At 41.6% G+C, this 25,004-nt stretch overlaps 1 protein-coding gene across 5 annotated transcripts in view; it reads left to right on the forward strand.

The window, feature by feature from the left end:
* CRHR2 (corticotropin releasing hormone receptor 2) overlaps positions 1 to 25,004 on the forward strand; it is a 163,496-nt gene that overhangs the window by 38,569 nt on the left and 99,923 nt on the right. For 2 of the 5 annotated variants that reach the window (XM_026097359.2, XM_064505689.1), the window contains exon 3: positions 9,835 to 9,954. The exons of 2 other annotated variants lie outside the window; for them this stretch is intronic. In XM_026097359.2, coding sequence (XP_025953144.2) covers positions 9,835 to 9,954 — 120 coding nt within the window. Of the gene's footprint in view, positions 1 to 9,216; positions 9,686 to 9,834; positions 9,955 to 25,004 lie in introns of those variants that run through there. One more of the 5 variants, XM_026097366.2, reaches the window with a different exon arrangement.

Consider the following 25,004-nt stretch of genomic DNA (forward strand, 5'->3'; position numbering starts at 1 on the left):
TTAATATTGTCTTGGCTTTTATTGGCATCCCGCTATCCCAGGGTCTTCCCAAAAGGCTTCACATGGTCTGTGAGCTCTGATGGGAAGCCAGCATGAGATGCAAAGCACATACTATTCTATGCTGCAAATGGTCACATTAAAGGACAGTCAGGCTACTGCCCCAGAGTTGCAGAGGAAAAGCTGAGGAGCTGTTACAAGAGAAAATATTGTGGAAGGAATAGTATAGGGAGAGAGCTGGGGAGCAAGAAAGGTAAGAATTATCCAAAGAAAGTAGTTAGAGGGAACCATCCTTTTAACTCAGGAAGGCTGGCATAGAGAAGGAGCCTGGGTTACTCTGATACAGAATTAGAAATATTGTCCTTGCCAATGAAGAGGTCAAGGGGTAGCAAGCCCAGCTAAGGGCGAGATCTGAAGGGGGGCACATGGATTTGTTATCCCAGGAGGCATCCCAATTTATATAGTCAGCAAGGGTCTCTGATACCAGACGCAGGCACAAACCAGTACTACAGACACACACATAATGCCCTTCCACACATTCTGTTCTTCTGGGGCAGCAGTCTCATATGGTAGCGGTTCTAAAGTGCTTTGCAAGTCAAATCAGGGAATCATTAGGTTCTTTCTAAAGCTCTCCTCGGTTATCATGGCCCTAGTAATATTATGATAATCCATTTTTTCATGCTTAATCAGTCCAGATTCTACGTAGTGTGATTGGATCCTTCCTAGCTATCTGTTACATAATGATGCTCTTGAGAGCTAGTATCTCACTTTCTGAAGTTGGCATGACTGCTTATAATTTCCTCCCTTTTTTCTCACATTTTCTCTGGTGCTCGCTGACTGTCCTGGAATCCTTGTAATAATCAGCTAGCCAGCAGTAGGATACAAATGTGTTATACAGTGTTCCTGTTGTATTGATTTTCTTTTGTACATACTTGCATTAAATTTAAAACATGGAATCTCTAAGCACATGATGATGCATTGCTGGTATTGTGATAGTCCTATCTTAATATGACATTTTTATTCCTATCTTTATTCTTGACCTGTTTTATTTAAACTGGTTTTGTTTGATCTCCTACTAAGTAATTGGCTCACATTCATGGGAATACAGTTGCCAGACACTCCAGTGAGACTAGGTGCTGTGGGCCAGTTGGAGAAGGGCTCAGGAAACATTTTGGCCTGTGTTCTAGGCATCTAGGTTTTGCTGAAATGCAGACATTTACAACAGCCCTAATCTCTACAGGTTTCTTTTACAGACAGCAGAAATCTACTCAGAATATTGGATGGAGGTTGGGGCAAAATTAAGCGCAGCATAAAGTAGATGACTACAATAGATCAGATAAATTGTATTACAAATTTCCCATTTCTTTCCATTGACTGAAAAAGAAGCCTAACTTAATTGGCTCATCTGGAGACATCTACACTGGAGATACCTAGACAGATGTGACATGAAACCCACTCCAGTATGCATTCCCTTCCTTTGCTGGTGATTTCTGTCTGACTTTGGATAATTTACTGTGCTTCTGATTTTTTTTATCTCCTCTGCTGAATTTATCTCACCTTAGGTCATTAAGCATTTAGGAAGGTGGGGACTCTTTCTCCCTATATGTTCATTTAGTGACCGTTGCTAGAAGGTCCTGATGTTGCTTAGGATACCAAACCACTGATGGGATTATAATTTGGAAATTCCATGTGACAATGCTTCTGAAACATTGTATATTTAACAGTTATAATGTCTTCAAATGTCAATCAAATGAAGCTTTTAATACCTTTGTGAAGCTGTTTCATACCACTAGCTCTACTTTATGGAGGAGGAAACAGAAGCACAACCAGCTTCCAAGACCGTCTGCATAACAGATCACCCACTGCTTGTTCCCTTTCCAGAAGAACCAGTTCAAAATTAGATTAGCTACAGATTTCAGAGAAAACAAAAGGAGACAATACAAGTTTCTGGTCAACTGGAAAAACTTGCTGCGGGTGTAAGATTTTTTCCACATATGCAAGACATATTTGTCAGTATCGTGTGGTAATCTCTTAGCAAACACAGTAACAAAATGCAGGTTTCTGAATTCCTGATTCTTAAGACAAAAACTATTTTTTTTTCTTCTATCCAGCAGCTATTATTTTTATTAGGTTGGATTAGACTCTTGTTGCTCTCTGGCAATATCTTGCCTGGCAACTTATTTTATATGTTACAGACTGTTTTGTTAAGCCAGTCTTGCTGAAAAACAGGGCATCTTTGGTCTGCTCTTCATCATTCTCCTCCTGAACATACTGGCCAATTCCGATATGAATTGACAGAGAGACTGAGTTCCTCTCTAGAGCATCTCTCATATGAGGAAAGGCTGAGAGAGCTGGGACTGTTCAGCCTAGACAAGAGAAGACTGAGGGGGGATCTTATCAATATGTATAAGTATCTGAAGGCAGGGTGTAAAGAGGATGGTGCCAGACTCTTTTGAGTGGTACCCAGCTATAGGACAAGAGGCGATGGGCACAAACTGAAACACAGGAAGCTCCATCTGAATGTAAGGAAAAACTTCTTTACTGGGAGGGCAACAGAGCACTGGGACAAGTTGACTAGACAAGTCGTGGAGTCTTCTTCCATGGAGATCTTCAAAAGCTGTCAGGACATGGTCCTGGGCAACGTGCTCTAGGTGACCCTGCTTGAGCAAGGGGGTTGGACTGGATGATCTGCAGAGGTCCCTTCCAACCTCAACCATTCTGTGATTCTGTGATTTAATGAATTTGGAGCAGGAGGTTGGTGGGCTACACCATTCTCTGAAGCATCTGGTTCTGGTCATTGTCAGAGATGGTACACTGAACAACATGAACTGTAGTGATTTGTACGTTCTTTCTCTGCTTTCTGAGCTATAGGATATTTCAAAGTCAATTATCATGCATACTGCCTGTGTGTGTTCAGGGGAGATGACTTCTGAGCATTTTGAAACCCTCCATCTTTTCTTTCTGTGCTGCATCCTAATTTTAAGACCATATGGGGCAACTACTCAGATCTTCCCAGTGTGCACTGAAAGCTATCACAAGGAAATAGAGTGGCAGGCATGGAAAGAAAAATCTTGTCTGGCATGGCCTGAATTATGCCACAAGAAACCTTATTGCATATGTTTTGTAAGGAGGTGAGCAGGGCAAGACACCCTGATTCAATACTTCTTATCTGGCAGTGGTCCCATCCTACTTTATAGAAAGTGGAACGGAGAAACATGCTCATTGTCATCATTTACACAGATGTCACCTGATACCCATTTTCTGATTTTATTTGCTTAGACTGTAAACAGAGGGCCAGGCCATTGCCAGGCATAAATAAATATATAAAATTGGTCCTTTGTGTTCTTACATGCCTGAGAAATGTTGACCCTGATTTTGATCTTGTATAAAATGACAGTTATTCTGGAATGCGTATTTCTGTGGTCTCTTATATGGTAGATGGTGTTTTGCACATTCATCCAAAACACCTCTTTTTTTTTAAAAAAAACAAAACATTGGCAGTTTATGAGTGTGTCAAGGTTGGTTCTTTTGTGTGTTCTTATAATCTCCCTGCAATGTCTCATCATTTGTCTCATGTAACATGATTCACTTGTACAGGTTTTATAGCTGTACAGAATGACAAGCGTATTAATGCACTGGATGAAATATATTAATGTGTAGCTAGAAGCCATTTATTATTTATACTGTTGAAATCTTTCTACATCCACAGTAAATATTTTCCAACATCAGTGAAGCTGCAGAAATTCATCATTGCAAACCTGCATTTTTTAATTTTATCTTTGCTTACTATAGTCATACTTCATTTCCAGCAATAAAGGGTGTATTCTGTTTTTAAGAAATGAGTCTATCAACTGAAACAAAGATTTGTATTTATCTCTGTCCGATATTCCTTTCTGCATACAACAATTTGCAACTCTGCTCATTCTGAGTACATCCCAAGTACATGCATTAAGGACCAGATTTTGATCAGAAGATCTGAAGAGTGGTTTTCTCTGAATTTGAAGAGTAGTTTTCTTTAGCGTTGACTCCGATAGCAGAATATAATTCATTTTGAGAAGTTTTATCATAGTATGGCAGACACGTTAGTCATATATGACATTCCTAGAGTAGTTCTGGAGGTGTACTGTCCATCTCTTTTGGTGCTTGAATTGCCTAGTCCTACATCCTGTAAGCTTATTCTGTTCCTACTCTGAAAATTATCTTTGCATTCATTGTTGGCTTAGCTGGAACAAGAAGAAAAGGCAAATACTTCAGCAGCCTGTGGCCATGTTGTCACTACACTTGAGAGTGCAGTCAGATCAATTTTGCAGTGCTTTTTAGCAGAAGGGCCTTCAGGTTTGTGGTCCAGGAGCCCATCTGGTAATTTAGTATCTTCTTTAAAGTGTCTAGTCTTGTAGTCCTTACTCAGCTGAAAAGTCCCACTAACTGTAAAGTCAGGTTCTGAAAGGTCATTGCTTAATTAAGGAATATTGGGGAACATTTTTCAAACAGAAGAAAAAAGAGACTTGGGAAAATACTTCTTATTGTGCCATTTGAAACCATCCTGCCTCATATTTAAAGGTGCCAATAATGTAGAAATAGACAAATGCAAAGGTAGACAGATAAACTTCCCATTAGAGCAGCTGCGTTGTGTGAGATACGAGTTGACGACACTGCATTTCTGCCATCACCCTTAGTTCTGTCTCTTGACTATCCTCTATGGATCTAAACACTTCATCTCTACAAATAAGAACTGTGTTTCTTCCTCCTTCCCTTCCTTCCTCTTCATCCTTCTCTCTGCCATCAAAACCAGGGTGGGGCAGCCTTTCTTTGAGATTCTCTTGGATTTTTGTCTCATGGAGGATGTGATAGACATCACATGGTGTTCATGGGCTATCACATAGACCTGTATTAACTCCAATCAGGCCAGACAGGAGGGAGGTTCAACCAGAAGGTGTTGTACTATTACCCTGAAGATGATACCACATTTTTGGCTCAGATCTTCATGTATATAGCTGACTTGCTACATCCAAGCCCGTGTAAACATACCAGTTTGTAATGTTAGGTGATGAGTATGGTTTGGATGTGGAATTTACTTGGATTAAAAGACCTGAAGAGGCAGTAGTCAGGAGTGTGACTCTGTGTGGTACTACCCTATTGGTGAGGTAAATTACTGAAAACCCATGGAACTAAGATAGGAAGAGTATTGATATAACCAGATGGTTTGATGAATGATGTGTATTTCCGTTGTCCTAAGCTTTATGCGTTGAATAGGAGAGATGTGCTTGGAAAGCATCAGCTCTTCACCTGGATAGGTAAGGAGAAGTGGGAGATGAATAATGGGAGATAGTCACTGTAGTGGGTAAAGAAGGCTGTGTGAGTTATAGTGAGCTGGCTTTTCTGTTTCTGAGCAAGGGGAATGAGGAAAGAACTGGCTTCTTCCCCCTCTTCATTATTGAAATATACCATGGTCTCTTGATTTTGTAGAGGTTGAGTGTCTGTGGAGAGGAGGTGCCTCTACTAGACATGGCCGAGGAGCAGTCAGCTGGTTTTGCAGCCACCCCTCCCCCTGCACCCACACCCACACATCCTGACTGCCTCTGTCCACACAGGGCTGAGTTTTGGTGCTGCTTGTCATGGTTAAACAGCATAGTGTCATATTTCTTAGTTAATTTTTGTGGGGCAAATCTACCAACTGTGGATTGAGGAGGAAGCTGAAAACTATCTGGATAACAGTTGTGCAAGGACTGACATGCAAAGATTTCTAATACCAGAGAATATAGTAGTCCATTCATGGACAGAGCTAATTCCTTTTCCAGAAGAGCCGTAGGGCACTTTCTCTTCTACATGAGAGGCTGACTGAAGTGTTGCTGTGTTTACATATTTGTTTATCTGCCGTGTTCACTTCCATAATCTTATATATTCAGATGTTCTTATACACTTTAATTGTGCATATATGTCATGCATACCCAGACAAACAAACCAGTGAAAATGACTACACAAAAACAAGCTCACTGACAAATTGATAAAGCCTTTCTCCTGCCAAGTGCAATTACCAGCCGCCTTTGGTTGCTCAGTTATTCTTAGGCCGGATCTCTGTTACCTACTGCTTGACATTATCTAGTAGGTCTTTATATGTATCAAATATATCACAGAAAGGTAGTGAATCGGCAGAGAATCAGCAGTGTCAGCAGCTACAATATTTCTGTCAATCTTTGATTTAATTGGATTTGCTTCTTTTAAAAAGAGCAACATTTTCTCATCAAATGAGTCAAATTAACATGATCAGAATCTGACTAGATCCAGCCCAAGAAGACTTCTACTAAGTAACTGTACCCAGGGAAAGTTGCAAAAGTAGCTTTTCAGCAAGAGGCTACAGTAGAGCTGCAAAGAGATTATTAAACAGTAGTGCTAATTTGTGAATTGAGGAATAACAAATTATCTTCTTCATCAAGACTTAATCCCTGAAAATTTGTTTGTCACCTCTGTGTTTGTTTATGTTTATCTGTGCTGTATGTACAGCTTCTGTTTTCCTAAGGGTAACTGAAGTTAAAAGATGATGGTGGGTAGAATCATTTTAGCTTGACTAGATGATTTTCTAGCTCTTCTCACTGAAATGTGGAGATCATTTTCTTCATTCAGAAAAAAAATATTTATTTTTGTTTTGGTCTGCTTTTATGGGTTTTAACCACTATAAAAAACAGTTCTGAAATGAAATCCAGTTCAGTGTTCCACTTTGCAATATATGACAGGTTTCTTCTGAAAAAACGTCAAGTGTTTCTGCTGAAAAATACACACCAACATTTAGAAAAGTGAAACATTTACCAAATTTAAGAGTAGTTCATTTTTTGAAACTATCTTTATTTTTAGTTGTAAAAAACAATGCGTTCCTCCAAAAATTGGGTAAACTCCAGTGCCCAAAGCCTCTAGCCAAGGCTTTAGATTCCAGTGTGCCAGGTGCTGTTTAAGTAGTGTGAGGAAATAGATGAGGCAGACAAGTGAGTAATGGAGACCGTTGCCCAGGCTATATGATTTTGTTCTACAGAGCTGCAGCCAGAAGCAGGAAAGAAACTCTGGTCAGCATTCTAGACCAAGGCCCTACTCACTGATCAGTTCTGCCTCAACTGAAATGTCCGCTGGACCCAGTGATGCCACTAAGCCCTTACTGTCTCCTGAGAACATCTCATGGCCATCATTATAGGAAGCTCTGCTTGAGGAACAGGTTTTCTTGAACTTCAGAATTTTCTGAATTCAACTGCCCTTCCAGGAAGAAACAAAGCAATTTAAAGTGTAGAGCTGAAGAGAGAGTTGAAGGGATAGACTACTGTGAGTTGCCTAGAGGTTCAGAGCAACTTTAATCCCCCTTGCTTCAGAGTTCCAGAGATAGTGTTTTCTCCTCAAAGCCCTGTTTAAAGACAACAAGCATGCTGGTGGTGGTCATGTGGTATGAATGATGCTGAGTAAATTTGCCATAGTGATTCTTGGGATTAGAGATGTGTGGGAAGAAGAGATCTGGTGGTGTTGACAAAGGCCAATTTGTTGGAAAACTGACTTCTCAGGAAGGATTCCAACTTTGGAAGCATTCATTTGGGAAGGAGATCACGGCTCCAGAATCAGAGAGAGAGGCATTCACTTGCCTCGGAACATCAAACAGCCTGGAGAGTTGAGATGCTCACTAATTCATGGGTTTTGCATATTTAGAATAAAAATCTTCACCTCAAAACATGATGGAACTCATTTTTTTCTGTCATAGCCTATGAAAACGTTAAAAAATCCCCAGATTCCCTGATGGCAAAAGAGTTTTCTGTCTAGTTCCCTCATCAGTGCATGTTGGTAATTTATTTTCCCTCCTAACCCAATGATTTGTTCTTTTTCTTTTTGTTGGAGAACACACCTTTTGCAGTCCTTGAAGGATGAAGAATGAAGCCTTTTGATCTTAAATATGAGTAAAGGGAAAGTCTGGGTCAAAGAAGGGTGAGAGAGAGATATTACTGAGAGTCTGATACCATTGCTTTGAAGTCAACATAAAAAACATGTCCAATCTAAAGCTATGAACACAAACTGCTACACAGGATTCCATTGCTGGACCCCTTTTTTTTCTGTCAGAACTTCTTTGTTGTTCTCACCTTCAGTTTCTGCATTCATCTGTGCCACCAGCATATATGCTTATCTTGCTTTTCTCCCAACTCAGTTTCCCATTTGCTTCCTAAGATCCTTCTAAATCCATGACCCTAGCATCATCAGTTCTATCTTCCTTTTTCCTTAGCAAGGTTTTGACGATTTTTCCTAAAGATTTCCTCATTTCTTTGTGTAGAAAGACAGAAAGACTGGTTATGTCTAGGTTGCTCTCTAGCATGTGCCAGGGTGAAGAACTTTAATCAGCTCCTCTTTACTGAGCTTTGACTTTCCCAAAGATGACCAACTGTCTGGGCATCTCCCTCCAAACTGCCTTCATCTCTCCTCTTCCTACACCTTTCTGATCCTGTTCCATGGTGACCTTATTTGCTCAAGCTCTTTGCTCTTCTCTCCCTACCAGCATCACAGTTTCCTCTAGCAGAGGATCTCCCTCCTGTGTCCTGACAGACTGGATATGCATCCTTTTTGGATGCCTTGCTGCATCCTATCACTAGAGAAGGAGACGATAGCCTCTCTTTTCTTTCTTGTCCCCTAAGTAGTCTGTTCTTTGCGCCAAAGCTCTAATTCTGCCCCCTGTGCCTTGCCCTACTCTGTTGTCTACCCTGTCCTACCCTATTCCATCCCATCCCATCCTGTCTGCATTAAGGGCTGAAATATGTGTTGCCTCTATGCCTTGCTTTTTGCAGGCTTGGTTCCCAACCCTTCCCTTCCTGTCACTATTCTGCCTCCTCTCTAGGTCGTTACTCCAGATTCCTTTATTCTGATGCCTCCCTTCTATCAGACCATATCTGTGTCTTAAATTTCATTATTTCTCCTCTTTCTCAAGGCCTGCTCAGGATCCAGTACCCCAGCTTCTGGACAGGGGGTCTCTTCTCCTCTCTCCTCCCTGTCCAGGACACAGGAATTGCTTTGCTTCCCAACCAGCCAGAGGAGTTTATATTAATCCTATGGCTTTTCCTTTTCTTCCTGGCTTTAACTTGCAGTGAGCATTTTTGCAGAAGCGATCATCCCTGCAGCTAACAATCAAATTCTGTGTGTGTGTGTGTGTGTGTGTGTGTACGTGCGCGCGCATGTGTGTGTTAGAGAGAGTGAGAAGAGGGAGGGAGAGCAAGCAATACAACAGTCTGGCAATGTGAGGCAGCATTAGAGAGCTGCTAGACCAGGGCAGCCGGCTAAGAGATGCAAGCCCCTTACTCTGGGCTCTGTGTGATCCCATTGGTTCCTGAGCTGCTGTTTTAAAGCAAAGAAGAGCTCAGGGGATTGAACTGCACAGCCAGACGCGGACTCTCAGCCAAGTTGTCAGCACGCTGGGAGGGAGAGAGGCTCACACACACAAGATTGCAGGGTGTCCGCAGACTGATGATCATTTGTTTCCAAAGAGGAAGAAAGGAGAGGGGACAAGAACCAGAAAAGGGGAAGGAGCCTTATCCAGTCCAGTAGCCCCAGGGGGGAATAATGGATGTGACTATATCTCAGTTCATCTTAGAAGAATTTGATGCCAACTGCAGCCTCCTGGATCATTTACAAGAGACTTTTTTAGAGAGTTCCTCTATCCCTTTCCTGGGCTTTGATGGTAGGAAACGTTACCTAGTGCTGGGGTCGGAAAAGCTTTTTGAGAGCTAAGATTCACAGTTTGCTTTGTGATGCACAGTGTGTCGCTTTTGTGCTTTTCAACTGCTTCTCTTTCCCTTTTCTCTCTCTGTCTCTTTTTTAATGTAAAAGGTCCATATTGCAATGCCACCACCGATCAGATCGGGACCTGCTGGCCCAGAACCTCCGCGGGGGAACTAGTAGAGAGACCCTGCCCGGAGTTCTTCAATGGGATCAAATACAACACCACGAGTAAGTACAAACTCCTTTTCTTCTCCTATAGATCTGATGCTGAGAAGGCACCTAGGGAAACTCAAAATATATTTCCCATTAAAAAGAAAAAAAGAAAAAAGTGTTTGCCTGGGAATAAACATTTCCTCCACATTCCAGCCTGTATATTCAAAATTCCTGCCTGGAATGATGCAGATTTCTCAGAAGCACAGCATTTTGGACACTGATTATTCTTTCCTTAAGTGTATTTAGGTAGATCTGGGCAAAAATGCCCTCTGCAATCTAAGGAGACAGTGAAATGCACTGTGCTGTCTGTCTGTCTGTGTGTGTTTGTTCATGTGTACATGTGTATGGCAGTAGGCATGTTTTACTGTACCTGTGCCTCAGCCATCTGGTTAAAGTAGAGATCCTCTGGCTTGCAGAGTACCTAGTCTTAACACCTAAGAACTGTGTTTTGAAAGGACTCTGTTTTTAAGAGGCTGTTTGTGTGAACAGGGGGGGCAAACTGGGCTAAAAGTTGTATCTAACAAGCAGAAGTCTGAGGTCTGGAATCTTTTAGTAACTTCATTGGCAGTTGGCTTATGAGACGGGTGGCTGCATCTTCACTGCAAGGGAAACAGGAGAGGATATTATGAGGCAGATAAAATTCAGAGCAAGGGAGTATGAGGGCTCCTTAGAAATCTCTTGGAACTGATGATCTAGTCTTAGAGGTAAACAATCATGATGACTCACTAAGAATTTATTATTCAGACTGTTGGACCCAGGCACTCATTTCCTTTTCCTTATCTGTCAATATTGTTTGGACCTTTTGTTAGGAGTTTTTCACATATTAACTCCAAGTATGCATATCCTACTTATCTGCCAGTCATTTTTCAAGTGATTTAGGGTGCTTTTGACTATGTGGACATTTCACTCTGTATTTCACTCCTAATTGTTACTAAGGTGTTGGTGGTTTAATTTTAAGTTAGTGTTAATTTCACAGAGCTGGCATTCTCAGTAAGTCCCATAAAAGCATGACCCTGTCATCTTAGACCTTGTTTTCTAACTTGTGAAAGTGAATTTCCTCTTTCTCCAACTCCAGTTGTCAAGGGTCAGATAACTAGACAAAAGTGCTGTATATTTCCTATGCAAACAAAGCCCTCTTTCAGAGCTGTTCTTGAGGACTATGTTCCGTCATCCTTATCTCTGAGGGGAGCAAGGTTACCCTGCTGAACTACAGGATCATCCTCAAACACGTATTCTCAGACCTGTGTGTGCTTTGCAACAGAGTATGTAGGCACAGACAAAGAACGGCGTTGTGCTGTCTTTGATCATAGCAAACAGTCCACTACCTTCCTGGTCCCGTTCAGTGGAAATTTTCTGAAAGCTAAGGACAGCTCAGAGATGAGGAAATGTATCGGAATGGACCCTCAAAAGATTAGCCATAGGAAAGGTACATGAAAGAAATGTGGGTGTTTTTTCCTTTTTTTTGGTGGGGAATGTCAGTATTTCCACTGTCTTATTTTTGTTTTTCCAAAAGGAAAGAATGAAGGAAAAAAAAGAGAAATGCATTATGGATGATTCCTTATTTATATCATAAACATACTGGAGAGAATTTAAATGACTTTCCTGTGCAGGGAATTTAGAAAGATTTAAATACCACAGTGTATTATGATGAACTCTGTTAATGTTTTCAATATTTCATCATTGACCTGATTTAAAGTTCTTCCCTGCTTTCCTCCTTTTCAGTTGCGGCTAATGTTTGTGTTAAATTTTCTTAAATTACTTGCTCTTAAAACAGTGACTTTTAAAAAAAATTTAAAAATATACTAATGAAGAAATTATATTGAATTGCTGAAATGCGATTTTGTCATAGCCGGGGAAAATGCATATTTTTCTCCTTTCAAAACATGAGTGTTCACATTCAGAAAATATATTTTTTCAGGACTGATTGATAGTGCATACTGGTGCTTAGATCTGTAACACATGTAGCTTGCATTAGAGTGCTAAACTACACTGAAACCACGGTAGGTGGCTTGCAGTCGATCTTCTACTCTTCTGCGTGTGTAGATTCTCCAAGTCCTGGCACAGAAGAGGAAAAAAAGAACTATACCTAGATTTGAGTCGGGTTGTAAAATGAACAGCTTCTCGTGGCTTGGTAGTTGATGATTAAGGGTTGGGAAAGCAGCAGGAGAGCAGTTTAAAATTTGAATGCAAAGATGCAATCTCTTTTGTGATTTGAAAGACGTGGCAGGTAGTACATGCAGAACATGTCAGAAGTTTGGGAAGGCCAAATACTGATGCAGGCTGACTACTTTTACCTGCATCATTTCGCCAAGTTATTTTATGGGATGGTTAGAGGGCCATTTGTAGCAGGACTCAATGGGCTTCAAACCTAGACTGTGCACCTAATGCAGATAATAAAGTAAGCACAGTCAACTAATAAACAACAGGAGATGGAGCTTGCAAATGTCAGAGGTGAATAATCGAGCTGTAAAGTCAAGGTCTGATTAGGAGATGGCTTGGATTAACACAAGATTTTTGTCTAGGACGTGTAGTGTAGCTTTGTCCTGTTTTCTTTCGTCTGCATTTTGACAGAGGCAAAGGAAGAAACAATTGTGTATAAAACTGTGCTGAATTGTTTTTGAGAGAGAAATGGGAAAAGCGTGGAACAGGCAGCATGCAATGGCTTTCTTCTACTAACGGCTTATCTAGTGCTGGATCATAACTCATCTATTGATTATGCTGTTGTGCGTTGCTGGTCTGAGAGCTGTTACCTTGTAGGAACCATAGCATATTTTTAAATTGGTTTTGTGTGGCTATGACCATGTTTGTCATTTTAATATCTATACACCTTTTGGGGAAATTTCAGCAATTTTTTTTTAGAAACGGAGGTCTCAAAAGATTCCAAGCTCCTGCCAGTGTCATAAAAGTAGCTTGCCGGTTAGAGGACCTGAACCCAGTAATACTCTCTTTAGACAAATGCTTTTTTACATCTGCTTGTGACTCATTAGACACTAGAAAATCCAGTCTTGTAAGTGTGCAAAATGCATGAAAAGCTTAGACTAGCATTTGCACCCTCCTATACACCACACTCAGATAAGCACAAGACACAAATCGTTCAGAAACCAGGCTCCCTGAGTCACAGGGCTATTCGTCTGACTTATTGTAGTCTCTGTGTATGTAGCGTATGCCTTTCAAGATGAAGTAGTAGGTAGCAGCACCACAATCAACTCACCAAAGGCTTCATATGGACTTACCCCTGCTTGGTGTCCCACTCAGCAACTGTAATACTTTGACTGTCACTCTGTCTAACATACAAGCCCTGAGTGCTCAGATGGGGAACACTATCGAACCCTGAAATATGCCAGCAGAACTTAACAAAAAGGTTCCTGAGTCAAAGATTTAAGGACAGGTACTGGTACATAAAAACCCTGTTTGCCGCTATAAAGTAAACAGTTTGCAAAAAATCAGATTTCCATTCTAACTGCAAAAAATTCTTGTGATGAACTTGTGCGTGTGTGTCTGTGAGTCTCTTGGGAACTGCTGAGTGACTCAGAGAAGTTTCAGCTGGATTCATAAAACAGAAACTCTGTTAGTCCGTGAGTATTTTTCATCTCTGACACTTTGTTTTTTTGATTTTTTCTCCCTTTTTATGTGGGGAACAAAATCATGCTGACAAATCAAAATCTGGTTACTCTTTAGTATGTTTTGTGAATATAGGCAAAATATTCTTTTGTCAAGGATCTGAAGATGATGCCATTCACTTACAACTTTACTTTTTTGCAGCAAAACTCTTGTATAGTTCTTAAAAGTAAAAAAAAAAAAACAAGGAAAAAATGTATGTGTCAGTGCAGTGTGTTGCTGTGCACTTGTCTCTGTTCAGGATCTATATATAGTTAAAGATGACAATATGATTGCTGCCCTCTAGGTGTGTTTATGCTTTGACAGTGTGAAGCTTTTATTCTCATTTTAGAAAACAGATTAATTCACTTATTAGGCTATTCTGAAGCTTGATTAATTCAGCAAATGGGCAGTAATGAGACTCTTTCTGCTGCTTACAAAAAAGGTATATATATAAGCACTTATAGCATGTTACAGGCTAAAGTATAAAGTATAAATTATCCGTTGCCTTTGAAGTATAAATTGTCCTTTGCCATGGGGAGTTCCAGGATTAGATGGTCATCTGATAGGCAATAAGTGGTGACACTTCTAGCCCTGGCTGCCTGATTTGAGTTTGTCTGCAACATCCACTGAAGGGGAGGGGTATTCTACGATGAGACAAGTCCATTGGGGGCTGGATAGCTTGGTTTGTGTTGGCTGCGGGCAGAAGGTGGAAGCAGTGGAAGGTCTTCAGCTTGCAGATTAAGATACCTAAATTTAGGAATTTACATGTAGGTATCCACAGCTAAGCTAAATATGTAAGCTCTAGTACAAGTTAATGGAGCTCAAGTGACTACAGATGAAGTCTGGAGAGTTACTCAGCTCAGCCTAAAGTGAACACCTACAGATCACTTCAGTAGTCCATGCAGAAGTGCTAGTGCCATTGGATATGTCTAGGGGTATCTTGCCTGGCACACAGCTGCTGTTCCAGAGGGCCCAGATCTTCTGTAGGTGTGTGTTTTATCTTCCAGCCCCTATGGGTCTCGCAAATACCCTAAGACGAATGATACGATGCCTATGTTTAGGCAGATGAATCCGTCCCTGAGTGTCTGTTGAGCGAAATGGACCCACTCCTGGGGATTGACATTAGGAGGTCAGACTGCTTTTGTGATCAACAGGGACAAAAGGTCTCTATAGCTCTGGTTCCTGCTCTGCAAACCCACCTCCCTGTCTGTACAGGAAAGCTCTTTGACTGAGATAGCCACTTCATATGAGTGTTTTGCATATTGCAAAAAGAATCCTCATTTTCTCCAGTGACTGTGCTGCTGAAGACAGGCACAGGAGCACTGCCAGCCTTGCGCTGCTGGGGATTCATCCCCCCTTTGCCTGCTCCTTGTTCTGAGGCTGTGCACACCACCTTTTCCTAGGTGGACCTACACCCAGCTGCCTTTGCTGAGACTGACTGCAAGAGGGTGGGTGACCAAGCAACCCAGGCTGTTGTTCACTGTGGACAGACAGGGGAGAAAGCAGGCCATTGACACAAGTATTGTGGTTGTACCTATTGACATTGCTTACTCCACACTGACAGAAAAATTCCTGTAGTTCTTTGTCACTCATCTTGAACACAGGCAGATAGTCTTTTCTGTTCTGAAGGAAAGGTGAAGAAGTGAATTAATAGCTCTTTCCACTCCTTCTCTTTTTGAAAGGGGTTAAAGAGATAATTTAGTTTTTAAAGGAGGGAAAGAGCTAATTTTCATAGGTTAAACATCCATTCTTTCAACAAGATCTAACCTTTGCTGCTTTTCTTTCTGATTAAGTATTGTTCAAAATTCTTCTGGAGCAGTGGTTTCAGCTTGCATATAAAACGTGAGTCTTACTTGGAAATCATCAGTTTTAGAGCTTTTTTCATACTATATGGGTAAGATCTGGCAATTAAAGAAATGTGACTTTTTATAAATGGCTGGCCTAGAGGCTCTATTAGCATTTTCACTCATGTTTTATCTTGTGTATTTTACTGTCCTGAGCACTTCTATGATCACATTCACATCGCTTACTTTCTCCTGAGAGGTTATTTCTAAAGGGTGCAATTTCAAATCTAATTCCTCTCATAAAAGACAGAGACCCTTTATGCTCTGGTGGCCATTCATATTAGCTAGAAAGAGAAATAAAATGCCAGGCAACACAGCCTTGCTAGCATGAATAGTGAGTCCTGGAGGTACAGCTGGGTGCACTGCAGAGCAGCAGCTGAGGTATGGGGTGGGGAAGAGGACAAGGTGAGAGGAAGTATCAGAGCCTGAAAACTAGCAGATGCTAACCAGCTCTAGTATACTGGCACTGGGACTGAAGGGCTCTTTATATATTTAAAACACACTTCTGAGTGAAGAGAGTTGAAGATCAAATATCTAAGTTCCTCTTTTTGCTAAGCAATGCACACGTGTTTGCAGACTTGGAAAAGTACTACCAAGGCCTAAAACTACTCACCCACCTCCTTTTCCTCTTCTGTGATCTTGTTAGATGGCTGGAAGGCTTTTTCTCCACTGGCCTGTTTAAGGACAGGAGGAGATGTCAGGTAAGAAAAGAATTTTATAACCAACTTTAACTATTTGCTCATTACAAAAAGGTTGTGAAAATGAGAGTTAGCTGTCTTGGAGAAGCCATGTTTCAACTATCCTGGGGTGACCAACTCAGTATTTGCCAGTCAAATATTGGTATCTGAAAGCTAACGGAAAGGGACACATGGGAAACAGAGTAAACATGGCAGAGGAAAAAGAGGCCAGAATTGGAATTCTGGAGGGAGGAAATAAAACATATTTTTAGGCTCATAAAGTTTCTCTCTAAGGAGACCAAATCTGCAGTTGATTAGGTCAGCTTGACTCTGATAGTGCTGTTTCCGGATTAAGATTTCAACCATCTTTGTTCATTTTCTCTTGCTGGTTCAGGTTAGATTCTTCTACAAATATGGCTGTGGGAAGCTCTTCGTTTCAGTGTGTGCATGCATGGAAGCTGTTTTACACTTTTTTTTTTAGAAGTTTTTGTTATTTTTCCTTTTCCTCGTGAAGTATAATTTGAGGTGTAAGAGATCATTCTGGTGTTGCAGTTTTGAAGAAGAGTGTTGACAATATTTAAAAAGAATGAAAATAAACCATCTTTCCTGTTTCCACTACTATCGTCCTGTGAAATATGTGATCTTTTCATTGAGCGCAGAACAGAAGTTAATCAAGTGTAGTAAAATAAGAAGGTTATTAATCCTACTTCAGTCATGTTGAGGGACCTTTTCTCCAGCTAATTAACCACTGTTTGGTATTTTTGTTCTTCACTGGTAAGTTATGAGGCGGCTCTGTTATGTTCCTGTTGTGCCTCACTGAGATTCTCTTAACTTTAGGCATATTTGATTTCTGAGGCAGATTTCACACATTTCCCAGAGTCAGGAATTGCTGCTGCTGTTCACACCGGGCTTGTCTGATCTTCCGCCCAAGTAAATCAAACCTGACTTCGGTAGCTGGAGGCCCAGTTCCTTGCTTTGCCTGTATCAGTATTTCAGGGGGCTAATCCTGAACTTGTGGCAGAGGGGTCATCTCCCTGGATTGTCAGGAAAAGTGGATTTTTGCAGTGACAGAGAAATGGTGGGACTCTGAGAGGGCAGCCCTGTGGCTTTCTGGAGGGTGGGCAAACCCAGGGTTGCCCTCATTTCTTTAGAGGCTTCTGTGACCTTCTCTGCAAGGATGCTGCCCCATGCCCCTCTCTGTCCCTTGCATGAGATAGTGAGCTGTTGTCTAAGCTGATAGCAACTGCCAGATGGTAAACAGATGGATTGGGGCTCGATTTCTTCCCACAAGTTAGGAAACAGGCAGTACTTGTGCAACTGTGTGCTTGCAGCGCCGGGGGAGAAGTGGAAGAGGGAACAGCATTTGAACAAATAGGAGAAGGGGAAAAAATTAAATGCATGACAAGGGAAAACAAAGCCAAAATTCCTCATCTCGCAACACTGAATTGAGTGGAAAAATCCCACCCAGCTACTTCTAGTGTAGGGACTCTCTCATGGATGTGGGATTTTCTTCATTATTCTGCCTTACAACCAGCTTTCCATCCAGCCAAGTCGTGGGAGGGAAAGGATTGGAACCCGGCAGCGGAAAGTGGAATCAGGCTGTTCTCTCCATTTATTGAGCACTTAGTAGGTCTGTGACCTACTGGGTTTTAGCCTCTGTGTTTATTTGTCACAAGACAGTGAGAGAGTGTCACTGAGGGAATGGCCACCCGTAATTCCTTCTTGCAGCCACAGGGTGTCACTTAAAGTGCAGGTAAAGTAAGTGTCCTCAGCCCAAGTACACTGACTCAGTTGGGGGTGGAAATGATGGATGGGGTAAAAGAAAACTGGTGTGAATAGTGTCCCTGGGATTTGGTCTGCTATTATTACTGACAGTGCTGCCTCTACAGCTTCCACATCCCACTGGGTGGTAAAAGGAACTCACTGAAGGGCAGTGAGTGAAGTGAGGACAAGGACACAGCAGAGGAGGTAATGGAGGATGTTCTGGAAGGAACCCCGCTGTCCCTGCCTTTGTGGAGCACTTGCTAGGGAGCAGGTCACTGGCTGAGGGGAGGGGGTTGGCAATGGTTTTACCAGAGCTGCTCAATAAGGCTGAAGGAAGGGAAGTGCCAAGCTTTGTTCCCAGGAAAGAATGCATTGTGTTTGAAGGCGTGGAGCTGTGCAAAACATGTATAGCCATTCCGGGATGAAACATTTCCATCAAAGATGCTTCAGCAGGCAACAAGCACCTGCATTTGAATGAGATAAGGATTCCTCCTTGTTGTATGCACCGTGTTAATTACTGTGCTCCTCCCTGTTGCATCAACTTGATCTCTCTTGCATGAGAGCTGTCTCCTGGTAAGGACTGTTTGATTCCTCCTGTAGACCCTAGGGTGCTTGACAGAGGCTTCAGGGTGTTCCCACTTAACAAGAATACAAGTAGGCATAGTAACAGTGGGACAATACCTTCCTTAATTGTGGCTGCTGAACTTGCCTCCTGCTGACTGGAAAGGTTTTCTGCAGCTCACTGAACATTGATTGGACTTATGTTCTTTGTGCTTTTTTCTGTGTTCTTCAGTGGCTGTTCATGGAGGGAGATAAGAGTAATGGTCAATCCTTAAGACTACTATGTCTTGAAAGGGCAGTACTTCAAGCTTTGTCCTGGTCCCAGTAAAGTCCACAGACTCCAAATGTCATGCAAGAACTTGCTCATGGTCTGCTGTCTTGTGAAAGGGGCACTCTTACTCAGTTTGGGACTCCAGACTCCTTTCTGACTTGACATCCAGCTTGCTGAATTAACTGTTGAAATGTAGTTCCTTGAATATGAGACATGATAGCCATTTTTAGTAGTTTGGAAAGGCAATGAGAAATATGGTATCCAATGGAAATTGGAGGGAATGGATTTTTGGTAGATAATTTTCTTTCTCAGTGCAGTTTAATTCCCATCAGATGTTACTTGTGGAGTTTTTAGTCTTTAGCTCTTGGGACAAATTCCTAAAATAAATAGAGCTCGGATTGCTCTATTCTGATTTCTTTCTCTGCAGTGCTGGGAATAACAGAGGGCCAGATCCTGTTCTGTATGATACTTTTGCAATAATAAGCAATCCACTGAAGTAAGTGATTAAGACAGGAACGAGCTCTGTTTAAAAAAACAAAACAAACCGCTCTTTCTTTAATGAAATCCCATACATACATGTTTGTTTTGTTTTGTCCTGCTAGTCTGATCAGAATTTCCCACTTCACAAACTTCATGTATAAACTTATCCACTTTCCCCATTACTGATCCAATAATTCATATTTAACAAATGTCTCCCTCTTCTTAGACCTCTCTAAAAATGAATGTTTCCACCTGTCAGCTGGCAGCACTGCACCAAAACTGACTGTGACTAAGGAAACCTTTTCAGCACTAAAATATGAAGGTTTTTTTTCTTTTTTCTCTTTTCTTTTCTTTTCTTTTCTTTTCTTTTCTTTTCTTTTCTTTTCTTTTCTTTTCTTTTCTTTTCTTTTCTTTTCTTTTCTTTTCTTTTCTTTTCTTTTTTTGGAGGAGGAGTGAAAGAACAAGGAGATCCGTTTGGATCTGCCTTGTGCTTCAAAGCCTCAGTCCCAAAATATGACAGAGCTGGATCAAAATGCAGCTACCGTGCTAGTGGTGAATGATTGCATTTCGCAGCCCAGCTATTCTTCTGCAATGAGTTCTTTATTACAGATGCACCAGGGAAGAGTCTGCGGGATCTGAATGTTGAGATTTGCTGCGAGTTCTTACCCTTTCTTGGGGAGAGCTAGAAGATCACCCACCGAGATCTTTCTCTTTTAGTTAAGTTGTCACTGTCCACCTACAAACCAGTTCTTAATCTGTTCTTAAACCCTTCATCTTCCCTGAATTTGTTGCACATTTCTTTTGTAAAACAAATCCTGGCAGCAATAATAATAAGCATTTTATTCCTACACAAGATCCATTTAGTACTTTGTTTTGTTCCTTCAGTGAGCGTTGAGGGAAACAGAAGGGCCTGTGAGCTGAGCTGTAGAAGGGCGTGTGTCAGAAAAGCACAGACATCATGGCAGTAGGTTTCAATTTATTGTTAGTGAATATGGAAAACACTCGCTTGTAACTAGAAATACAATAATTGTGTTCAATTTTTCAGAAAATGGGTGTAAGGTATTTCCCACAGATTCTTCTTATACTGATTCTCTGTTAGATTTAAGCTGCAGATGCATGACTGAGTTACTGTGATTACAGCAGCAAACTTTGGATGAGCAGAGGTGTAACACCTGACAGCTCATGCCAATTACAGAGCCTCAAGAAAATTTGTAGTGTTATTTTTTTCATCACTTCTTCAACTGATGAGGTAATCCACATAGTTCCTGCCTGCCTTGAATGTGCTGCCTTTTCTACACCTCTATTTAAACTCGGTTCCCGATTCCCCATTCCACACAGTAACCTGACTAGGCACAGAAAGTTAATGGGGCAGACATCTGAATGAATCATTCAGATGCTCTGGGACCATATGGTAACTGACTGTGTGTGCACTCAGTTTCTGGTAAACATTAGCTAAAATGCATTTCCTTAAATTTCAGGGGAAGAAGTTCCTTTAGCTGTGCTAAGTTGGTTGTGTGTTCAAGTCCTTAGGTTCATGAGCAGCTTTAAAAACTTTACTCTGATTTGCCCAGTACCTTCTGAAAATGAAGCGTCTCTTTTAATTTTGAATGCTCAGTTCAGAAAGTTATGGATTGGTGTGGAAAGAAGACATACTGCAAGTTGGACTAGATGACTTTGTGATTTATACCATGTGATGCATTACAGAGTAAGAGTGGTCTCAGTCTCTTGCTTAGGTTCCACATACTTTACCTATTGATATGCATATTTACACTGCACCATTTTTTCTTGTTTTAGTTCCTCCCTTGCCTGCTTTTTGGGGAATCAAGTGAGATCACAGGGCACTAACATTTGTCTAGTTGCCATGTTACCTTGATGAAAATCAGCTGGAAAAGGCAGGGCTAATTGCTTTGATTTAATCCTTAAATGTTGATGATTCATTGATGGCTCATTCAGGAAAGCAGATACTCAAGGTAGAAGGACCAGATAAAAATAACTTTTGTGAGGTGAAGTTATGCACTTTAAGTGCTGGAAGTTTCAAAAGTCTGAGTGTTGTTTGCTGCTTGCTAGAAACCTGAACTCTGACTTTGGAATCCACATTCTCTTCCACTTTAAGAGGAATAAACCTGTTAATCAGTTCTCAGAAGAGAGCACAACTGATTTTGTTCCAGATGTCCCTGTGATAAGCCTGGAGTTTGCATCCAAACAGTGGGGAAAATGATACAGGAGTCCCTGCCATGCCTGGAAGATGACTCTGAGGCCATCTGGGACCATGTAGACCAATTCTCAGAATTAAAACATTTTTCATCTCATGGGGACTGACAAGTTTCTCAGTGCAAATTTCTTGCTGTTCTGCAAAAGGGGAGGAATTACAGAAGGTTGCAGAGAGAGTGGAAATATGAAGGAAAAGAAAGGATAGCAGAGAATAGACTGGCCAGGGGAAGAGCAGAGCATCAGCCAAGCAGACTGGGAATGGAGAGGGAGGTTAGTAGCTGAGGTGAAAGTGAGTGGAGAGGCAGAGACCTTGTGCCTGGAGAAGAATATGAGTTAAGTCTCATTGTGGGAATGGGAAGGGGTACAGTTGATGAGAAAGATTTTAGTGAATCGGTTAAGTGAAGTAAGATGTAGAAATGCAGTTGTGCAGGAGTAAGAGCAGTAAGAGTGAGCAGTGTAACATGGCAGGTTGTGCAGAGGTGAGGAGAATTGGCAGCCATCTCTAAGACAAGTAAGAGATAAAGTGTTGTGAGGTTAGATAGGAAAAGAGCAAAGAAGAGCACAGGTGAGGAATGGCTCCTCAGATGTTAGTGCAGTAAAGGAATGTAGTGCATGAACCCTTGTGAAAGGATGAGGCACATTAAGAGGCAGAGAGAAGGCAGTTGGGGGAAGAACTGGAGTGTCATGCAAGCTGGATGCCAACTGTGAGACAATGAACAGGCAAAAATATGAGCTTCTATCCCAAAAAGCAGTAAGTGAGAGAGAGGAATTATTAGTTAAACACCAGATATAAAGAACAAGTGTGATATATGCTGTCCTGCATCCAAGGCAGGCAGAATGGAATAACAGACACAATTACCAACATCAGTCCTGCCAGAGTCTTTGGACAAATTAATAAACAGTGTCATGACAGAGCCAACATACCTGTCTTGTAAATGAAAAGAAGGTGCCTAGCTTAATTTTAACGTTTGGTGTAAGTGCTTTCCCTCTTTCTGTGCTGCAGAGATACAGCTGTTCATGGACTTGTTTCCTTTGTGGTCTTCTTTTTCTCTTTCCCCTCTGTCTTTCACATCCTCTGAGTTTGTGAGTGGGTGAGCAGGCAGGTGAAAGGACCAGTAGCTCATGTTAGAACCACTTTGGTTCTGTCTACCTGCCTTGAAACAGCAGCTTTAAGCGTGAATGCAAAGCTTGACCATGGTTTGCACTGAATCACAGAATCACAGAACGGTTGAAGTTGGAAGGGACCTCTGCAGATCATGCAGTCCAAGTCCCTTGCTCAAGCAGGGTCACCTAGAGCAGGCTGTCCAGGACCCTGTGCAGATGGCTTTTGAATACCTCCAGATGGCTTCTGAGTATCTAGTCAACCTGTTCCAGTGCTCAATCACCCTCCCAGTAAAGAAGTTTTTCCTTATATTCAGCTGGAACTTCCTATGTTTCAGTTTGTGCCCATTGCCTCTCGTCCTATTGCTGGGCACCGCTAAAAAGAGTCTGGACCCATCCTCTCTGCACCCTCCCTTTAGATATTTAAATGCACTGATAAGATCCCCCCTCAGCCTTCTCTTGTCAAGGCTGAACAGTCCCAGCTCTCTCAGCCTTTCGTCATATGAGAGATGCTCCAGTCTCTTAATCATCTTAGTAGCCCTCCACTGGACTCGCTCCAGTAGCTCCATGTCTCTCTTGTATTAGGGAGCCCAGTACTGGATGCAGTACTCCAGACGCAGCCTCTCCAGGGCTGAGTAAAGGGGAAGGATCACCTCCCTCCACCTGCTGCCAACGCTCTTCCTACTGCAACCCAGGATACCCTTGGCCTTTGCACACTAGTCTGTGCAGGATGCCACTAACGTGTGGGGTTGTTCTGACACCATGCTGCAGTCAAAAGACAGTGTTTGTGGCTGTGCTTGTGTGAAAGGGATGGAGAGTAGGGTGGTCTCATGCTGAGTGCAGCCCTTAACTGTGAGAATAGACAGTAAATGACACCTATTTAATATCCTGCAGCTGAACTCAGGCAAGCTACTTCAGTCTCCCGTCCTTTGGTCTTGCCCTTTGTAAGGTGTTTGCAATAAATCAGGAGTTCTGAAGCCTTCCAACTCCATAAAGACTCATCTCCTGCTTCTTTGGTTTAGAATGTGTGAAGTTCCTCGATATCATGTTGCTTTTGTTCCACGGTGACACTCAATTCTTTGGGGCTGAGCAGGACAGTTTTGAGGACAGATTATGTGTTTTGCACTTGTCTGTAAGAGCTTTCATGCAAAGGATTTCAGATGTACAAAGTGCTAGGTAGACTGTCAGATTTTAATATCTTACTACTATTGTCTCCAGGACTCTTTCAGCACTGAAATCTTCTATTCCCATCAAGTTAATGTTATTGAGTAAAAAACATCCCTTTGTGTGGGGAAAAAAACTGAGAAAACTGAAGTTAATGTGATTAACATCTTTGGAGTTGCAAAAATATCCACAAGCTTGGATATTTAATGTGTAAGTGATCATTACAGATACCAATATATTTCTAAGCTTGCTGATCCGTCTTTACAGTTTATATCTCTTTATTTTCAGGCCTTACTGCCTTAGTGCAGATCTGTTGGTCTATAGCACCTACAGTATTTCCATGTGCCAGAGGAAATGCTAAGTTATCAAAGTCACATTTCTTCAGCTATTCTCTGCAATGCGGAGTTGTTTCCTAGGCTGCATTTGCTAGTATAATGCATATTCTGTTGTCAGATATCCCATCCCATCCAGTGGATTTTTGCCTCTTTCATTGATCCAGTGAAACAAATTATTGAAATGTCCTGCTTTATCAGTGGAGTTTGTCATTATTTTCCACAAGCTGAGTTCTCTTTTGCAAATAAAATTTTCTGAAAATGTGTTTTCATCCTTCAGCACTGTAGCACAATGAAGAGGAGTTCAGACTCTCAGGTGATAACGCGAAAAAGACTGTTAGAAAAAACAGCCTTTGATCAAGCTCTGTGTTGCCTTTTAGTGCTAAAACCAAAATAACAGAATCTTGATTCACTGAAAGCTTGTTGTCTGTTTGATATATCAGTCCCATGAATGCAGCTGCAACTTTTCGGTCTTTGAGCAGTGCAGGTGTGTCATATAGTGTCATCAGGGTTTGGGCAGCTGACAGACAGAAGTGGAATGGGAGTGAAACTGGTAGTATAAATCTACATTAAAGAAAGGACAGCACCAGGGCCTATGCTTAAATGGGTAAGTAGTAGGAAGAGAAACAGAGCTGTTCTCAGGACAGAGGGGAGAAGAGGAAAAAAGTAAAGGGGACAAGGAAGGGCGGGGGGAAGAATTAGTTCTTTACTGGTCATTGCCAAAGTTTAAACCATCAGTGGGGCTAACGTAGCCTAATCCAGAAGCTGAGGATACTGTCTCTGTCCACCCCATGTCCCAGCTCACAGATACTAATCAGCCCATGAGTCACCCTTTGGTTTGCTGCAGTTTATAGAAGGTGTTTGCCTTAAACGAGTGTCTTGCAAGTGCCTCTAGTTAATGATCATCTCAGTTTTCTGTGTGCTGGAGAAGACAGACTGCTAGGGCTGGTCAGTTTTGCCGTTGCAATCCTTACTCATGAGTAGGTGTCCTTAACTTCACAGTCTGTTCCACCTTCACAGCTATTCCCATTGCCAGTGATGACAGAGATGAACTAATTAC

This window comes from Dromaius novaehollandiae, chromosome 2, assembly GCF_036370855.1.
Source record: "Dromaius novaehollandiae isolate bDroNov1 chromosome 2, bDroNov1.hap1, whole genome shotgun sequence".
Lineage (NCBI taxonomy): Eukaryota > Metazoa > Chordata > Aves > Casuariiformes > Dromaiidae > Dromaius > Dromaius novaehollandiae.